Source organism: Acanthaster planci, unplaced genomic scaffold (assembly GCF_054643075.1).
Source record: "Acanthaster planci isolate LZ-2023a unplaced genomic scaffold, COTS_SCS Contig15, whole genome shotgun sequence".
In the NCBI taxonomy this organism is placed as follows: domain Eukaryota; kingdom Metazoa; phylum Echinodermata; class Asteroidea; order Valvatida; family Acanthasteridae; genus Acanthaster; species Acanthaster planci.
Window position 1 is genome coordinate 95,023 of NW_028257639.1, and position 20,156 is coordinate 115,178.

The 20,156-nt window shown below is 39.0% G+C and overlaps 1 protein-coding gene and 1 long non-coding RNA gene across 2 annotated transcripts in view; one reads left to right on the forward strand and one right to left on the reverse strand.

Annotated features, from left to right (window-relative positions):
• Window positions 1-17,272, reverse strand: part of LOC147795488 (uncharacterized) — a 29,105-nt gene extending 11,833 nt beyond the window's left edge. Inside the window, exons 1-5 of the mRNA XM_087131800.1 lie at window positions 14,658-17,272; window positions 3,520-3,765; window positions 1,841-1,957; window positions 1,309-1,430; window positions 2-257 (exon numbers count right to left, since the gene is read on the reverse strand). Coding sequence (XP_086987926.1) covers window positions 2-257; window positions 1,309-1,430; window positions 1,841-1,957; window positions 3,520-3,765; window positions 14,658-14,739 — 823 coding nt within the window. The 5' untranslated portion in view covers window positions 14,740-17,272. The remainder of the gene's footprint in view (window position 1; window positions 258-1,308; window positions 1,431-1,840; window positions 1,958-3,519; window positions 3,766-14,657) is intronic.
• On the forward strand, window positions 7,650-10,813 carry LOC147795489 (uncharacterized). Its single transcript, XR_015423843.1, has 2 exons — window positions 7,650-8,119; window positions 9,128-10,813. It is a non-coding gene; the product is annotated as an uncharacterized LOC147795489 (long non-coding RNA).
• Window positions 17,273-20,156: the final 2,884 nt, after the last annotated feature.

The window sequence follows — 20,156 nt, forward strand, 5'->3', positions numbered from 1 at the left end:
CCTACTAATCCTTCCAAGTTCACGCTGTAATTGTAGCCTACGACACGGAATAGCCACCAGTAGCTGGTTTCTGGTGTAAAGTAAGACGTGTCTTCAGACGCCAGATTAATCTGTAGTAACCATTCATATTCCGATGTTAGCTGACGAAGTTTCTCGTTTCCCAACCAGAACTCGCCCGTCAGATCGCCGAATCCATCCCGGTACTCGGTCCAGTTGCGAGTGAAATTCACCAACCCATCAAACCGCTTCTGAAAAACCTATAATAAAAAAACCTTAGTTTATATTGAATGGTTTCCAATATAATTTTGTCCTCTGCTGTTCGTAAACATCTTTATTATGCGTACCCAAAGGAGTAAAACACTTACCGTGGTTTAATTCCCTTCCTTCTTGTACATCCTTTCAACAGGTGCGTATGTAAGGAAGATGGGGGCATATCCCATTACTAATATCTTTAGGTCTTGCGATAAAATTGAACGTGTCAACTTATTTTCTTAACTGCATGTCCAACAACCACGCGCAATACACAGCTAGCAGAAATGTCCTCGATTTACAAATGGCGCTAAAACTGTGCAAGTATAATTTTCCTTTAAGTCAAAGACTTATGGTACATTAAATGTACAAGATGTAAGCCTTTATCGTGGACGTGGCCGCCAGTGCCGTGTTTTGATAAGCCCTCCGACCCTTCCACTTTCTCAGATTTCCACCCCGGGACGGTTTTAAGATATTTATCACCTCCGTGCTCTTATTCGTTAACATATCCCACCGCTGACTTTCGGAGGACTCGTAAAGACCTCTTTTCTTTTCTTTCTTTTGACAACTTTAACGTTTTGTAGCACCAGGACTTAGTTAGAATGATTTTCATTACTGTTGCACGTACACTTACCCTTTCATCAATATGCTACATCACACCATCTTCCCTTGTGTCTTGTCAGTTTGGGAAATTGATATTTGATTATCTTTTGCCCGTCATTAAATATAAAAAACCGATGAAATTTGTTTCATAATATTACATATTTGTTTCATTGATAAATTCTTTATTGCTGATCTTTTCGTAATTTCTGTGGCTGCCAACACTTTGGATTAACTGTTTTCTGCATGGATTTATCATTTAGTTTTAATTTATTTTAGGTATATTTCCTTAATATTTAATAGAAACTTACACACCGCCTTTCTTCGTTCCACTTGGCTGCAAACACCAAAGAAATTTTTTTCGAGTCCAGTCGATTTCAGCAAAAACACGAAGGAAGAATTGTTGAATCAACGTTTTGAAAATTAGACTGGAGTATTTTATATTTAATACAGACTTACAATCCAGCCTCCGGATGTAGTATCCATATCACAGAAGACCTCCAAACCGTTAGGGTAATTCCTTGGGTAGATGGTATAGACACCGCCCTCACGGACACCAGACGAAAACAAGGCTTCACAGTCTGAAGAAAGAAATATTGTATGCATGCACAGGTATGTTATTATTGTATGTCAAAAGATTGGTGGAGGAAACAACACTTTTATAACAAAAGCTCACGAAACTTGTCGAAGTTTGGTCTAAAATAAGGTCAAGGTATTCATCATTCATTTTGCTTATTTTTTTTTTACAAAAACAAGCATTAAATGCCATATGATGGTCCTTGTCTGACTTTTGCTTTTCCGATGTCCCACCTCTTCAGTTTCACACTATATTTTTCCTTAGTACGTGTATGCTACCTAATGCTGAAAAATTTAACACAAAATGTCTCCCAAATGACCTATTTGTAAATATTAGGGACACTTTGGAGCAACTACATAATGGGAAAAAACAGGACTAGGGAAGCTTTACTTCAGCATCATATTATTCAATTACCCAATGGTTTGTCCTCGCAACTTGTACCGTTGAAACCAGGTTCACATTGACACTGGAAAGAGCCGCCAGACGGACTGCATATTCCTCCGTTTTGACAAGGGTTAGGACTGCAAGGATCTTGACACAATCAGACAGGAAGTTAATTCTTAGTTTACATTCAAATTACTTCTCAGTTTTGAATGAAATAAACTGACTGAGACTACGAGCCGACAGTCACACCAATCTCGACAGTCGGAACACGTAACAGCACACCGTAAATGTGTCTTGATACAGTTCAACAACAGAGTGAAAAATGATTGCAGGCTTTAATGAGACCATAGGTCGGTTCATAAACAAGCGAAAGGGGGGTGAATTCGACGTGACGACAAATGTGTACATTTCGCTGGAGTGGAATTTTTTTTCAGTTTACTCTTATTTAGAAACATTATTTCAAATTACAAAAAATCTTCATGCAATCAATCTCTGTTTTTGCCTATTTAAAAACTCCTTCTGCAGACTACAAAATTAGAAATTGTAGAAAGCCAAACGAAGAAAACAACGGAATGTATCAGTGGGGAGCTTTAATGCATGATATTTTGTTTTATTTGAAAAACTAGCTGAGTACGGATCTGTACGTCAGTTTCTTTCACGACGGTTGGAGTTTTATCTGATGAGTTTAAACAATTGAAAGAAGAATATCAAAACGTCAATTTTAGTGTAGGTAGTGTAGCCTATCTAAAATGATGTTGATGAAAGGAGGGTGGAAAGTGAAATAAAAACAGTTGAAGGTGCCAGTTTCATATAGATGATAAACACGGTTGGGGATATAATATTGCTTAGCATATGAGTTTACCTGGAGTAAAACAGGTTAGCAACCACAACAATAATTATATGTCAAGTGTCTTGCTTATGATTGTTGAGCATTGGTTTCTGTTTGCAACATGAAAGCTAGAATCTTACCACGGAACGTTTTAAAATTTACAACTTCCACTGCTGAAATATATTCACAACGGAAACAGTTTTGACAAGGGTAAGCACTGCTGGCATCTTGAAACAAAATGAAATGAATACCCCTTATGTTGGGAACAGACGGACGAAGAATCCCTGACCAAATTACTCTGCACCCCAGGAACAGTTTTGCCAGCAATAATATGGCCCTGTCGGCAAATTATTTCACCATGCATGTCCAACACTACCCACTGTCAGATGATGATTGCCCCTCGTTGTTCATCAAGGCAACCGATACGTTTCAAGAAAACACAAGTCATAACAGGCCCACGTCTAAAGAATCTTGTGCTTTGTATTCTTATTATTAGAATTTTAATTGTTATTTTATTTTCTAATAGTAGTCTAAACAGTTTAGAAATTAACTCTAACCATTTTGAAACCTACAGATAGCGATAAAGGTTATATTAAATCAGAGCAAACACAATGGTGTAACACGAAATCGAAAGTGAAACTTATGATTTTAATTAAACTATTGATAAGCCTAGATAGTGTTTAGTGCATGATCACAGGGCACGAAATGTTCAACTTCTAAGCGTGTTTACAAAGGGATAGGCCTCATAAAACTGTGACTAAGTATTCAAAATACAAAAATAGACACGTTCTTCTATCAATGGTATGTACTCCACCCTTAAATAACATGGCGACAGAATTTCTATCACAAACAATGTTAAATCGACTATGCGTATACAAACCATGACAGTCAAAGTAGTGATGAATCTCCTCTTGGTCGCTGGTAAAGATTGGGGTATCAGTGTAGAACGGTTCCCGTGATCTCTGGAGCGGCTTGGTGTACAAGGGACCCGGCCAGATGCTGGTACACCGACAGTAATCGCTCTTACTCCCAGGCAAGACCCAGCGAAGACGACCATTCTGGCTGGGGTCGGGCTCTTGGCTAAAGTAACACACTTTCTCAGCTAACACCGCGCCCAACAGGGTCACTTGCACAGGGAAAAAAAAACGCACTAGATGAAGCCTACCCATCAAAGGTTGCCCTGAGTTCCCTGTGTCCCACTGTATAATCTGATGACTTCTACATTAAAGCTATCAGATTTTTTAAGGCTGAGTCTCAACCCAAGAACCACAAAACGCAAAAGAAGGTAAACTTCATTTGCAACACTAGCATCCTTGGGTATGCACATCTCCATTTGACGACATTTCGTCACTTGTAATGACGTATTTTTTCCCTTTTACGACATGTCACATCTGGCTCTATCGCAGCCTTTCCTGCTCTACAAGATGACGAAAAAGATTTACATACACCACGGACTGCTATATGACAGCTGCGAAGAAATTGAAGGAGATAATCAGTTACCACACTCAAATTTCATTATTTTCTTTAGAACAACCTGGAAAAGATTGACCAAGCTAAAGCGTTTCAAAACATAAGATTACACCTAACTAGAGTTCATGCATTGCAACGGAGTATTTATCTGCAGTCTCCAGTGGCGTTGCTACATATGAAATACATTATGAAAAACATTATGAAATAGTAAGGCAAAACGAAATACACATGTGGGTAATTAAGTTTTGCCTTTCTCTGGTCAGGCCCACAAACACAAAGATGCCTTTTTTCAGACTGATACACTAGTCCATGTTTTACACAATATTAATGTCAACTACATTAACAATGAGTAGCCTCAGACGGCACAAAGGCTTCGCCTACAATTTCCACGTCTGGGCTTTTTATGATTGTAACATCCGTCAAACAGAAATTGTCAGTATTCTACGGATTTCCGACGAAGCACGTACAAAGAAGCAGCAAAATTGAACGTCAAAAAGGAATCAAAATGACCATAAAGGGGAAATCACAGAAACACAGTATCCTCAACGTTTTTTTATAATTTTACATTGCAAATGCAGAGGTATGCGACCAATTGGCTTTCGGTTTATAACTGCCAACCAAGGTGTCCGCGGTCCAATACCGCGTTCGGGCAAACCTTGTGATATGGGCGAGTCCCTTCGATAAATTCTGAAAGTGTCCAATCGAAAGAAAACGTTTGCCCTAAGCACAAGAAATACTGGAGCTAAATCAATTTTTGGAAAATGAAACAGTTTAAGCAAAAATGTTGAGGTAAACCTCCCAAGACCTAGGGCTTATGAGACACCCTGAAAAAAAGAAAAGCACCATATACGTTAACAGACATTTGATCACAGTCAGTCGTATTGACATAAATCTATATTTGCCGAACAAATCGACAGAACAAATAACTCTGATGGACAAGCCATGCAATGTCTTGTCTATCTATAATGTCTTCTATAAAAATCCGAGCTCTGTATAAATATATGTATTCGAGTGGCATACAGATATACATAAGGAAAAGCAAAAGACTCATGCGGTAATCATGACGGAAATAACTTAAATCCAGTTACAGCTACTTGTTAGAGCAAATAAATACAGTAACCAAAAATAAAAATCTAATATTTACACACAGTCAATATGATTGATATAAAAGGTAAAGAAATCAAAATCATTGTACAGAGAAATATTTGCTACAACTAGCAAAATGACTGATGCGCGTAAGGGATACTGATTACATGCAGTTAGAAGCAAGCTCACAGATGATGATTATGCTGGATTGTTATTTTCCTGACGTTTCTATGCTTACTTTTTATAGTTTTTTGAGAAAGCGCAAAATCGAAAGCAACATTTTCCCTTTTCCCTATTTGTCAGCTCAGCCAACTGCCAGTAACATACAGCAACAAGTGTCAGTTTTAGAAAAATGCTGTGATGACATCAGATGTTGGATGGCGATTAATTTTTTGACGCTAAATGATGATAAAAAAGATCCTCTTATCATTGGATTGCATATTTCGTTGAGAAGAATTCCTACACTGTAAAATTGCACGCACTTCGTGCACTTGCATGTGCATGTGACTTAATACTTATTGCACTTGAGGCGATTAAGTGAGAACATGCGGACACCTGACTCATGTGAGGTGAAAGTAAACATTTCAACCAAAACACTTCAAATGCTTGAAGCATACTTTTAGTGCCTGAAGTGCATTTGATCTCACCTCATGCACCTATACGTCCTCACCAGCATAAACTCGCTGCACCTGAATCGTTCCAGTGGTCCATTCAATGGCACCTAACGTGCTTGAAGCACACTTTTAGGTCCCTGAAGTGCATTTGATCTCACCTCATGCACCTGCATTTTAGCACCAATATAAACTCACTGCACCTCAATCGTTCAAGTGGCAATATATTGACACCTGAGGTTTATTCAGTGGCACCTAATGTGCTTGAATCACACTTTTAGGTACCTGAAGTGCATTTGACCTCACCTCATGCACCTGCATTTGGGCACCAACATAAACTCACTACACCTCATTCGTTCAAGTGGCAATATATTGACACCTGAGGTTCATTCAATGGCACCTAACGTGCTTGAAGCACATTTTTAGTTACCTGAAGTGCATTTGATCTAATCTCATGCACCTGTATTTGCGCACCAATATAAACTTGCTGAACCTGAATCGTTCAAGTGGCAATATGTTGACACTTGAGGTTCATTCAATGGCACATAACATGCTTGAAGCACTCTTGTAGGTACCAGAAGTGCATCTGATCTTATTTCATGTACCTGTATTTGCGCACCAATATAAACTCACTGCACCTCAATCGTTCAAGTGGCAATATATTGACACCTGAGGTTCATTCAATGGCACCTAACGTGCTTGAAGCACATTTTTAGTTACCTGAAGTGCATTTGATCTAATCTCATGCACCTGTATTTGCGCACCAATATAAACTTGCTGCACCTGAATCGTTCAAGTGGCAATATGTTGACACCTGAGGTTCATTCAATGGCACCTAACGTGCTTGAAGCACATTTTTGATTACCTGTAGTGCATTTGATCTAATCTCATGCACCTGTATTTGCGCACCAATATAAACTTGCTGAACCTGAATCGTTCAAGTGGCAATATGTTGACACTTGAGGTTCATTCAATGGCACATAACATGCTTGAAGCACTCTTGTAGGTACCAGAAGTGCATCTGATCTTATTTCATGTACCTGTATTTGCGCACCAATATAAACTCACTGCACCTCAATCGTTCAAGTGGCAATATATTGACACCTGAGGTTCATTCAATGGCACATAACATGCTTGAAGCACTCTTGTTGGTACCAGAAGTGCACCAGTATAAACTCGCTGCACCTGAAAAGTAGCAATTGACACATGATGGGATTCATATGCTTGAAGCACTGCAGCACCAACGTACTTGAAGCATATTAGTTACCTGTAGTGAATTTGATCTAACATGAGGCACCAGTATATGTTCATACATGTACGTAATGCGTAGGCCTACCTGGTAAACATAATATGTTTTATAACTCGACGTGCCGACGTCCCTGCCTGTGGCTTTGGCTTTGCATGTGTTGGAAACAATAGGATTTAGAACCTTAAGTGAATATGCCACCCATACATCCATGATGCTCTTAAATTGTCTAAGTAATAAAACAAGGTACGTGATACTTAACAACTACAAGACTTGGCTTCCTCCACATGAAGCAGTGGTTCGATGCCTGTAGCTAGTGAGTCTGCTCTTACCTAATGGGGCACGTATTTCCAGCTCTTGAATGGTTAATTATGCACCGGAATTGATAAAGAATAATATTGTGCAAGTAACACTACATATTTCTCCACTGCGGCGATCGCGGCCGGTGAACCCTCATTTATTAGCCCACCGAAGAAAAGCTGAGCTGTATTTTGGCAAGCCATCTTCATTATGCGATTAGCCCAAGCCTAACCTCAGCAGCAGGGCACATCATCAAAGGCTAAAGTGGGGGAATTTCATCACCTGAGACACCTGATGTATCACGTGCCGCCCTTTTGATCACGTGACAGGAAACACTTCGCGTATTAATTTATACTTTTTTCCCCTTTTATTAGTACTTTCTAGTCCAGTATTTTTCATATAAATCCATCTTGCATTGGTCATGTGAAGGAGGCTCTAGACTGTTCGTTTCTTTTGCCAAGTAACAAAGTGCCGTTTTGTATTTCAAGAGTATAGCCTTTAACCGGATTATTTTTCCTGCTGCGTATGAAAAACAGTCCTGGCATGAAATATGACACAGGTACGCGGGCGCGTATGTACACGTACGTTCATGTACGTTATAGCATACTACATGCACCGGCGGCCGTTTGTATGTTGTTGACACGATTGCACACATGCGAGTGACATGGCGTCGTTGATCGGAGAACTGAAGACGAAGACAACAGAAGAATTGTGTGCTTTCCGTCGGGAACAGGACATGTCCGATGATGTCATCGAGAAATTTGAGAGTAAGTATTCAAGCAGTTTGCATTAGTTTCAACTGTTTCTTACTGTGGGAGAAACAGATTTTACTTGCTGGGATTCACTGTGACCCTAACGTTAGGTCTTATGACCGATCCCAACGCTATGTTTACCCGTGCACGGCTGCACGTATGCAAAGGTCATGCAGGGAAAGAATGGAACTGTTCCCATGTATAGACCTAGCCTAGATCAGATATTGGTAGGTATGAGCCCAAACGTTTGTTAAACACCTTCTGTCGAAGGATAAACGACACAGGTCGTTTATAAACAAGTATATGTAGGCTAGGTTGCCCAGGTTGAGGCCCCCTCCATTGTATGTGGCCACCGCTGTAGAAAGTGTTTTTTTGGGGGGGGGGGCTTATAATTGTTCCCTGTAACAAATTGTTCATTATAGATCCCGTGCTGAATTTCTCAGGAGGCTGTTCAAATACAGAGTGGCACAGAATGAAATAGGACAGCTATTATTACAAGTTTACATTTGTAATTTTGTGAGCCATCCCCCTTTATTTTATTGTTCCATTTCCTTTTAAGTTTCTCAAAATTCTCTGCATATGTTCATTGTCATTACGCACGCATTTTCCTTGACAAGCAGGGGGATTTCAAACAGAAGGAACTGGAAAAGTGTAGATTTTTTCATGCAATAATTTTCCTCTGATTTCATAATTTAAAGCCACTTGATATTTGTTACATGAAATACAGATCTTTACACATTTTCTTCAATAGAATTAGATTAAATGTAAATCAAGTGCGACAGTTTCTCTTTTGAGTAAACTGTTTCATACCTATGATGAGCAACACAATTTGCATAGGATGGAAAAAATCCCACACCTTCTTGTTCCATAGTTGAGGAAGCAATATGGGTGTCTATACAGGTGTTTGTTTGCTGAAACCAAAGTGGCTGTGCTGACAACAGTGGACAGTAAAAAAATTCCCTGTAAACTGCTTGACAATCCAAATGCACATTTCATAAATTAATTTTCTTGGTAATAACGCAGGTTGGTGAGAAAATTGACAACACACAAAATTCCCCGACCCTCGTGATCAGCATGGACGACAAGGTACCAACTGGAGCACACGTTGTAAGCTTTCAAAGAACCATGGTTGAAGTGTATGGACAAAAACCAGTCAAGCGGAGGATACTCACTTTACTGGGTGGATACTACATCCTTGACTTCGAATATCCACATGGATACTCCGTCATGCTCAAATTCCTGCAGCATTTTCTGCTGGGCAGAATGGTGAAAGACATGCCAAAGTCTGGAGTAACCTATACTGTTAATTAGGATTGACCATACAGGTAGCAGGGTCAGATCTTTATCGTTAGATAAACGACTTTTTCCAAAGTTGCATGTCAATCAGGAGAGACTCAGTGCATGACTTTTAACAGATTTTTTCGTGTTGGCAAATTGTGATTACAACATTTGCTTCTTTATTAAGTGTGAGGATTTCATGCAATATGAAACTGAATTGGACACAGAAAAATCAACATTGAAATGCAGAGATTTTTTTCAGGGGAATGGATGTTAGGTGTATTTCTCATCTGTGACAAATGCATTTCCATGAACACAAAACAAGATACTTAAAACCTGTTTTGGGTTTCTGTGCAGTGGTTTGCTTTATGGTTAACGTGACATTTAAACAGCCACAACTTGTCAGTTGAATGTTTGGTGGGAATGGTGGACACTATTGTGAGACATATCCCTACCCTTTTGTGACACTGACAAACCCTCAAATTATACTGACCCTCATTTTGGTTTCAATTCAGTTTTAATTTGCCAGAAAGACTCACTACCTTGATCTCTTCTAATTCATAATTCATGTCTGTTATTACGCATTTAGAAAACAAGAACAAGTTAACTGGACAAATCAAAATTTTCTAATAAATAATGTAATGAAAGGGTATATAACATTTAAAAATATTTTAGAGGGTCTTCCAAACAAAGAGGAAGGGATCCATATTCAGTAATGAGAAAATATTAACCAATGCCAACTAATAGTTTTTTAATAAGTGTTTCATGAAAAGTTAAGTGTTGAAAAGTTTCAAAATTTTTGAGAAGTTGTGTAATATTTTATATCGAATACGTCAAGTGAAACTGATAATTTCAACTGTTAATTTAACTGGGAGTGTTAAGGGAATGTACATGGGCAAGCAAAACTACAAACAAAACTACAGTCATTTCACGTAGTACCTCATTGAAATGTTGGAAATTTACATTCAAAATTTGATCCTGTAAAATAATAGCACCAGAAAAGTATAGTATTTTTTGTCAGTTTCCAACACTGGTCGGCCGACTTTTGTTTGAAAAACCTGATTGTTTCAACTTTAACCTCTCAGTCACCCAATTTATTCAGTCAAATTTGCTTGTGTTTTAACCCATTTGTGACCGAATGCAATCCAGCTAAGTGTGTTTCCCTACAGCCTTACATTTGATTCATGTCTACTGGGATTGAAACACTACAGGAAAATAATCCATTATCTTGGATTCTTCAGGCAGTTTGGAGCATTTTGTGCCAAGTTTGTTTTTTTAAGTCTGTAATTGAGATACAAAGTGGTAGTTATATTAATCAATCATGTTCTGTACCATTTCAAATACCACATTTTATCCAGATCTTTTATAGCTACTACATGCATAAATAAGAAATAAATCATGTGATTGAATGTATATTAGAAATGTTCCTAACACTGCTTTTAATATACTCACATTTTATGCTTGCAACTGCCACCCAGTGATAATAATCATGTCAATGCATAAAATGTATAATCTTTATGTGAATAGAAGCCAACTAAGATTTACTTTATGTGGTCCGTGCGCATCGCATACATGTCAAACATTGCGGTGTTAGGCGTTAGTCTGCGGGTGCCTAAACTTTTCCTAAGAATGTCACCTCTGTCACTTGTTTCGTTGCTTGATGTACATGAAGTAATGGAAATGCCGTGTCATCTCAGGTGCATGAATGTGAATGTATCAATGCTTGAAATACAGGAGGTAATGGACGTGCCTCAGGTAAATGCTGTGCTGCAAGTAGCGCGTTAACTAGCACCTGAGGCACAAAGTGTCTCAGGTGCAATTGGTGCTAGTAAGTGCTATTTAAGAAACTGGCACCTGAAGTGCAATGGTGCCTCAGGTGTTCATGATTCTGGGACAAATACGTGCTAGTCTTTATGTGCTAGGAAAATAACACCTGAAGTGCAATGGTGCCTCAGGTATTCATGATTCTGGGACAAATACGTGCTAGTCTTTATGTGCTAGGAAAATAGCACCTGAAGTGCAATGGTGCCTCAGGTGTTCATGATTCTGGGACAAATACGTGCTAGTCGTTATGTGCTAGGAAAATAGCACCTGAAGTGCAATGGTGCCTCAGGTGTTCATGATTCTGGGACAAATACGTGCTAGTCGTTATGTGCTAGGAAAATAGCACCTGAAGTGCAATAGTGCCTCAGGTGTTCATGATTCTGGGACAAATACGTGCTAGTCAGTATGTGCTAGTAAACGTGCACTAGTTGGCCGTCTAACACCTAAGGTGCATAAAACTAAGTGCATGAGGTGTTCACGATTCTGGGACAAATAGCTGCTAGTCTACAAGTGCATCATGTGCAGCGCATTTTTACAGTGTAGGACTGTTGTGAATATTGGTAATCGCAATATTACTGCAGTCTCTGAAGCCAAGAGTCTGGGTGTGATTTTTGACAACAAAATGAATATGCAATCCCACATTAAGAATGTCTCTCGCACTGTAATGTATCACCTGTACAATATAAGCAAAATTAAATGCTTTTTGGGTCAATCAGCCACGGAGCAGATTATTCATGCACTTGTTACGTCTGGCATTGACTATTGTAACTCTGTTTTAATTGGTCAATCGGCGTCAGCCCTTGCTCCTTTGCAGAGAGTCCAGCATGAGTACTCACTAATGGCAAGAAATTTGACCACGCTACTCCTGCGCTGATGCAGTTACATTGCTTGCCAGTAAAATCCAGGGTAATTGTTAAAGTGTGTCAACTGATATTTAAATGTACTCCAAGTTATTTTGATTTGCTTGATGTTAGGATTCCCAGTCGATTCCCCCGTTCCGCGTTGGACTTGTCTAGGCTTACTCTCCCCAAAACTAGGCTGTCTTCTGCTGGCGAGAGGATGTTTTCTGTGGCTGGTCCCCGTCTCTGGAACCAACTTAAAATTCAACTTAGAGAGTCTAGGAATGTGGAGAGTTTTAAGACCGGGCTGAAGACGCACTTTTTTAAACAAGCATTTTTAGTTTCTCAGGATTGATTTTAACAAAGGTACATGTAGGCTTTATTTATTTCTTATTTTTTTATTCATTCATCTGGTTATGTATTTCTTTATTTATACTTATACTGATGTACAGCGCCTGGGAGCAGCTTGATGGATTGGGCGTTTTATAAATGTCAATTGTTATTATTACTTTATCGAGCTCGATAGCAGGAAGTGAAAAGTCAGGAGCTAGAAATTAAAAACTGCCTAGTTCACAGTGATTGATAAAACAACTACGTACCCGTGGTAATTAAAGTGTAAAAACTGCTGATAATGTCTTTGACCATGCTTGCTCAGTGTTAGTGACACTTGACAAAAAAAGACTAGTTGCTTTGATTTGGATTAACCTATTTGACTGGGAGAGATGTACACAGACATTGAATTTCTGTTAATAAAAGACCAAAACCCTATGGTTGATTGATATATACTATTATAGTTTATTACTCTTCTTAACTGTCGCCTAGTTGTTAATACAGTATCAAAGTAAATTGTATGGGATGACTCCAGAAACCAAGGAAGATACAGGAGTGTCACGTGTGCTAGTAATCAAACATGACATCTATCCTCCCGTCATTTTAACTAAACTGCAAAGTACTACTTGTTTTGAAGTATTTCCCACTAAAATATTGCGCAAAAATGCTCTGAATTTATTAGATTATTCCATGAATACGACCTTAAACAGATTTCCCTATGTCTAAAAGAAGTTAACTTAAAAAAGAAAGAAATTACAAAAAAATGGCGTTTTGGCGTGTATGATCAGCGGTTGTGTTGATAAATTCAGCGAGACAGAATGGCGTCCAAGCCACCAAAATGTTTTAATAAAACATGCTCATTGCAGTGTGTGGTCGGCAGTCTGCTTTGAACGAATATTTTCTAATTCCCCATTTTCTAAATGTTAAGTATCCGGGTATTAATATATCATACTACACAGAATGAACCCCTTCATCAAGTATTCAGAACTAGAAAACCTCCTTGTCTTTCGATGGCTCAGTCCATTTGATGGATTGAACACTTCTGGAATTATTATATTGTAATGCTGATGGTTCATGCTTCACTGTTCATTTTATGCCAGTAAGCGTGCAACCTCCAGTTTATATCAGGTACGTCTAGACGAAAATAAATGATTAATTACAGAATAGTCATGATTCTGGTTTTGCCTTGTTACCATGGCGAGGGGGGTCGTCTTTTTAAACATTCAAAATGGGGTAGAAAGATTAATATTAAGAGGAAATAAGTAATTTGTAACTCCTGAATTTGATCTCGGTAATTGGACAAGCCTTAGATTTCTTTGTTTAGACTTAACGAACAGGTGGCAGAAATTCATAACATAAGGAAGCACTACAACCGTCAGACTAAACTGCCTGGACAAAAGTGATCAATCATGTTCATCATGATTTCTACTTTAAAATTTCCCGTGGACCTCGAGAGTTTTCCCTTTGGAAAAGAAAAGAATAGCCAAGAAACCGAAATTCAGGGCGTAAAAAAATGGCTTGGAAAAGATGGTTATAGGAAATCAACTGTTTTCCCGTTCTTTGAGATTTCGTTGATTTCAGAGAAAAAATCTAGTAAATATTTGTAGCACCTGTCTTTGCTTTGGAATTCCATATCTGCCGTCGTGCGTCGCCCGTCGTGCGTCGCCCGTAGTGCGTCGCCCATGTTTTTTTTTGTCACGATAACGCAGTGGTATGTTTAACTTTGACCCTTGATCGTTTCACATGTACATGTCCTTGTCCGATCGATCCACAATGCCTGACTCTCATTTTAGCAATAGAACTAGAAGATGTACATGTATTCGTTTTTGCAGTTGCGCCAAACTCTAATTGAAAGAAGAAATAATATCCTGACATCGGTTAAGTAACGTGTATATGAAATAATACCATTTTTTGTTACATAAATAAACAAAATGGACTTTTGTTAGGGTAGATTGTTTTTCTCGATAACTTAGTTACTCTAGACGTAACTTTACTCGTTAACAGCCAGACTTTAGGCCTATAGCCTATGTAATATTTCTGTCTGTCCCTGCACGATATCCCACAGAACGGAATGTAAATAATAGATTATTTACAATATTTGATTCCTTAAATAAGAGACGAACTGATTCAACATTATTTTGAGGGCGGGTATACCTATGATGAAATCTGCTGTATACTCCAAATTAGACCATTAGATACTCATTAGACCATTAGATACTCATTAGATACATCAATGCAATATTGGAGGAAAATTTGGAAGGTTGAAAACAATATGAACTTACCAAGGGTGACAGCAACAAGTGAGCCCAAAGCTAGAGGTCGCATTCTGATGAGGGTAGACTCATCACCTTGCAGATACAACATACAACTTTTGCTGAGTCCCCCTCTCTCAGTTTCCAGAAAATCCAAAGCGATTAAGGCAACAGGTATAGGCCTAAATTAGAACCACTCCCTGTTAATAGCCCACTTCGAATCACTTACGATGTGGGAAAGTAATACACCTCTCGCAGGTTTGCCAGATAGGTGGCTTTCGTGGATTTCAATAACGGCTCCTTCGTAGGCAAACTTCCATGCACCACAGTACCAGTGGGATTGGTTTTTTTTTACGCAAACATTCTGTGCAGGCAGACACGTGACTAGTGTGATGGACAGTGGCCAGTACCTTTCCGATGGATTTCGTGCGTACTTAGTGAGGCTAACACGTCTCGTCCCTCGACTTGTTTTCATAGGTATAAATTCGCATCTGTGGCCATGTGCAATCGGTTTTGGAAGCGATTAATAAGCATTAATGCACCGGTGCAAGTGAACGAGAAAGCTGTAGTCTCCAGCCTACGGCTTTTAATAGAGCTCATTCCTTTCAGCCGCAGTCTGGCAGTCATCACTTTCACATGCGACGAATGGGCGTGTCCGTATTTGTCTGCGTGTACAGTCGTTGCGTTCCGGTTCCATACTGGAGTTACTGTCTTCCAACCTATCAGGGACCCATCTCTTAACAGCAGTTTGTTATCTGAGGCTGCATCCGAATCTCTTGTCTAAAGCTAGGTCTAGGTCTTTGCTCCATTGGAAAGGAGTGGAGACACGAGGAAAATAGACCTAGCCGTAGCTCTGGAAGCCCTTTCTGGACACAGCCCGAGTCGATATATGAATCTTGATAATCATGTTCCCAATGTCTCGAATGTGCCTTGACTTTTTCTGGTGTCTCGTATGGTTCAACAGTCTTACGTTCTTGTGTGAACGACTATGACAAGGCCCGAAGTCGGGCCGACGTGTCCAATATTCCACGTCCAGGTAAGGCGGTGGCGTGGTGTATTATTTACTAGTGATGTCCTAAAGAACAGATAGGACAAAAATCTGAGGAGCTGAACTTAACTTTGGAGTTGAGTACAACGGCAAAACAATTTGCACGAGAAGATTGCCGCTTGGGCTTTAATTAATTACCTGGATACGTTGGGACGATGGGGTCTTTGTTTTTCAGTATTAGTAGAAGTTACTGAATCTAAAATGCAAAAGCACACATTATTTTAATGCACTGATGGAATGAATAGTGTTTTTCTAGATCTTTTTATAGAACATTTTATGAATATTTTCAATCAACGACATGACAATAAGTAACTTTGGTATTCCAAAGAAGCACGTGCGAGTCTACGTATGGGTCCTGCTGATAGGGTCGACCCAACACTTGCATCCGAATTGCCTCGGATGGGCTTCATTTTGATATGCGCTGTTTGAATACCGACTGACCCATTTGAAAACAACTGCCGTTGCTGCCCAAAGATTCCCAGACGATTCTCAGTAACAAAATCTTTGGTCAGGTATTACCAACGGATATAAATAGATATGACGCGAGGGTCAGGGGTCACAAGTTGAGAGCCTCGGTGTTTTCGATGTCATTACAGTGGTGCACCGTTTGTGTGGGCATTTAGCATTCGTCGTCAGGTCCTGATTCTTCCTAGATTCTCCTCTAGGGAGATTACCGAGGAGACCTTCTTGGTTCAAGAAAGTTTCATCCAGCATGTCGCCTAGCTGGCATTGATTTCAGCAAAGGCGACCTTCGATTTTAGTGTAAAGTCAAATATTGTAGGATCAACAGCTGTCATTTGGATATGAGAGTTTAGGTAAAGCAGCTAGCCTAACTATCCGGCTGGGAATAACCGATATCAACGGTACCATCCGAACATGCCGAATATAGATTAGACGACTTATGAATATTCGGCTATTTCCGGAAAACTGGAGGAATCCCTCCAGTCATTGGTTGATACCGGACCCTTAATTCGTGAGAAGTCAGAATCATCGGGTCTGGTATCCAGACTAGTTGGTGCTCTGTCAGTATAATGTAAACACAAAAGCCGTTTATCCACATGCTTTTAGTTGGATCCGTACAATGTCATGCATTTGTTTTCCTAGTTCACTGAAAGAAATTAATACCCAGCGGCAAAGCTTCAGTTTTTATTCAACGTACGAGCGCATATACAGGCTTAGCTTTTCTGTGAAGCAGCCAGCGCCGTAATCAGTTAATAAGTCTTGGTATTTTCCTCCCAGATGCCTTTTTTCAGACTGATACAATAGTCCATGTTTTACGCAATATCAATGTCAACTACATTAACAATGAGTAGCCCCAGAAGGCACAAAGGCTTCGCCTACAATTTCCACGTCTGGGCTTTTTATGATTGTAACATCCGTCAAACAGAAATTGTCAGTATTCTACGGATTTCCGACGAAACATGTACAAAGAAGCATCAAGATTGAACGTCAAAAAGGAATCAAAATGACCATAAAGGGGAAATCACAGAAACACAGTATCCTCAACGTTTTTTTTATAATTTTACATTGCAAATGCAGAGGCATGCGACCAATTGGCTTTCGGTTTATAACTGCCAACCAAGGTGTCCGCGGTCCAATACCGCGTTGGGGCAAACCTTGTGATATGGGCGAGTCCCTTCGATAAATTCTGAAAGTGTCCAATCGAAAGAAAACGTTTGCCCTAAGCACAAGAAATACTGGAGCTAAATAAGTCTTTGGAAAATGAGACAGTTTAAGCAAAAATGTTGAGGTAAACCTCCCAAGGCCTAGGGCTTATGAGACACCCTGACAAAAAGAAAAGCACCATATATGTTAAGAGACATTTGATCAGTCAGTCGTATTGACATAAATCTATATTTGCCGAGCAAATCGAAAGAACAAATAACTCTGATGGACAAGCCATGCAATGTCTTGTCTATCTATAATGTCTTCTATAAAAATCCGAGCTCTGTATAAATATATGTATTCGAGTGGCATACAGATATACATAAGGAAAAGCAAAAGACTCATGCGGTAATCATGACGGAAATAACTTAAATCCAGTTACAGCTACTTGCTAGAGCAAATAAATACAGTAACCAAAAATAAAAATCTAATATTTACACACAGTCAATATGATTGATATAAAAGGTAAAGAAATCAAAATCATTGTACAGAGAAATATTTGCTACAACTAGCAAAATGACTGATGCGCGTAAGGGATACTGATTACATGCAGTTAGAAGCAAGCTCACAGATGATGATTATGCTGGATTGTTATTTTCCTGACGTTTCTATGCTTACTTTTTAGTTTTTTGAGAAAGCGCAAAATCGAAAGCAACATTTTCCCTTTTCCCTATTTGTCAGCTCAGCCAACTGCCAGTAACATACAGCAACAAGTGTCAGTTTTAGAAAAATGCTGTGATGACATCAGATGTTGGATGGCGATTAATTTTTTGACGCTAAATGATGATAAAAAAGATCCTCTTATCATTGGATTGCATATTTCGTTGAGAAGAATTCCTAGGACTGTTGTGAATATTGGTAATCGCAATATTACTGCAGTCTCTGAAGCCAAGAGTCTGGGTGTGATTTTTGACAACAAAATGAATATGCAATCCCACATTAAGAATGTCTCTCGCACTGTAATGTATCACCTGTACAATATAAGCAAAATTAAATGCTTTTTGGGTCAATCAGCCACGGAGCAGATTATTCATGCACTTGTTACGTCTGGCATTGACTATTGTAACTCTGTTTTAATTGGTCAATCGGCGTCAGCCCTTGCTCCTTTGCAGAGAGTCCAGCATGAGTACTCACTAATGGCAAGAAATTTGACCACGCTACTCCTGCGCTGATGCAGTTACATTGCTTGCCAGTAAAATCCAGGGTAATTGTTAAAGTGTGTCAACTGATATTTAAATGTACTCCAAGTTATTTTGATTTGCTTGATGTTAGGATTCCCAGTCGATTCCCCCGTTCCGCGTTGGACTTGTCTAGGCTTACTCTCCCCAAAACTAGGCTGTCTTCTGCTGGCGAGAGGATGTTTTCTGTGGCTGGTCCCCGTCTCTGGAACCAACTTAAAATTCAACTTAGAGAGTCTAGGAATGTGGAGAGTTTTAAGACCGGGCTGAAGACGCACTTTTTTAAACAAGCATTTTTAGTTTCTCAGGATTGATTTTAACAAAGGTACATGTAGGCTTTATTTATTTCTTATTTTTTTATTCATTCATCTGGTTATGTATTTCTTTATTTATACTTATACTGATGTACAGCGCCTGGGAGCAGCTTGAAGGATTTGGGCGCTTTATAAATGTCAATTATTATTATTACTTTATCGAGCTCGATAGCAGGAAGTGAAAAGTCAGGAGCTAGAAATTAAAAACTGCCTAGTTCACAGTGATTGATAAAACAACTACGTACCCGTGGTAATTAAAGTGTAAAAACTGCTGATAATGTCTTTGACCATGCTTGCTCAGTGTTAGTGACACTTGACAAAAAAAGACTAGTTGCTTTGATTTGGATTAACCTATTTGACTGGGAGAGATGTACACAGACATTGAATTTCTGTTAATAAAAGACCAAAACCCTATGGTTGATTGATATATACTATTATAGTTTATTACTCTTCTTAACTGTCGCCTAGTTGTTAATACAGTATCAAAGTAAATTGTATGGGATGACTCCAGAAACCAAGGAAGATACAGGAGTGTCACGTGTGCTAGTAATCAAACATGACATCTATCCTCCCGTCATTTTAACTAAACTGCAAAGTACTACTTGTTTTGAAGTATTTCCCACTAAAATATTGCGCAAAAATGCTCTGAATTTATTAGATTATTCCATGAATACGACCTTAAACAGATTTCCCTATGTCTAAAAGAAGTTAACTTAAAAAAGAAAGAAATTACAAACAAATTGGCGTTTTGGCGTGTATGATCAGCGGTTGTGTTAAAAATTCAGCGAGACAGAATGGCGTCCAAGCCACCAAAATGTTTTAATAAAACATGCTCATTGCAGTGTGTGGTCGGCAGTCTGCTTTGAACGAATTTTTTCTAATTCCCCATTTTCTGGATGTTAATTATCCGGGTATTAATATATCATACTACACAGAATGAACCCCTTCATCAAGTATTCAGAACTAGAAAACCTCCTTGTCTTTCGATGGCTCAGTCCATTTGATGGATTGAACACTTCTGGAATTATTATATTTTAATGCTGATGGTTCATGCTTCACTGTTCATTTTATGCCAGTAAGCGTGCAACCTCCAGTTTATATCAGGTACGTCTAGACGAAGAAAAATGATTAATTACAGAATAGTCTTGATTCTGGTTTTGCCTTGTTACCATGGCGAGGGGGGTCGTCTTTTTAAACATTCAAAATGGGGTAGAAAGATTAATATTAAGAGGAAATAAGTAATTTGTAACTCCTGAATTTGATCTCGGTAATTGGACAAGCCTTAGATTTCTTTGTTTAGACTTAACGAACAGGTGGCAGAAAT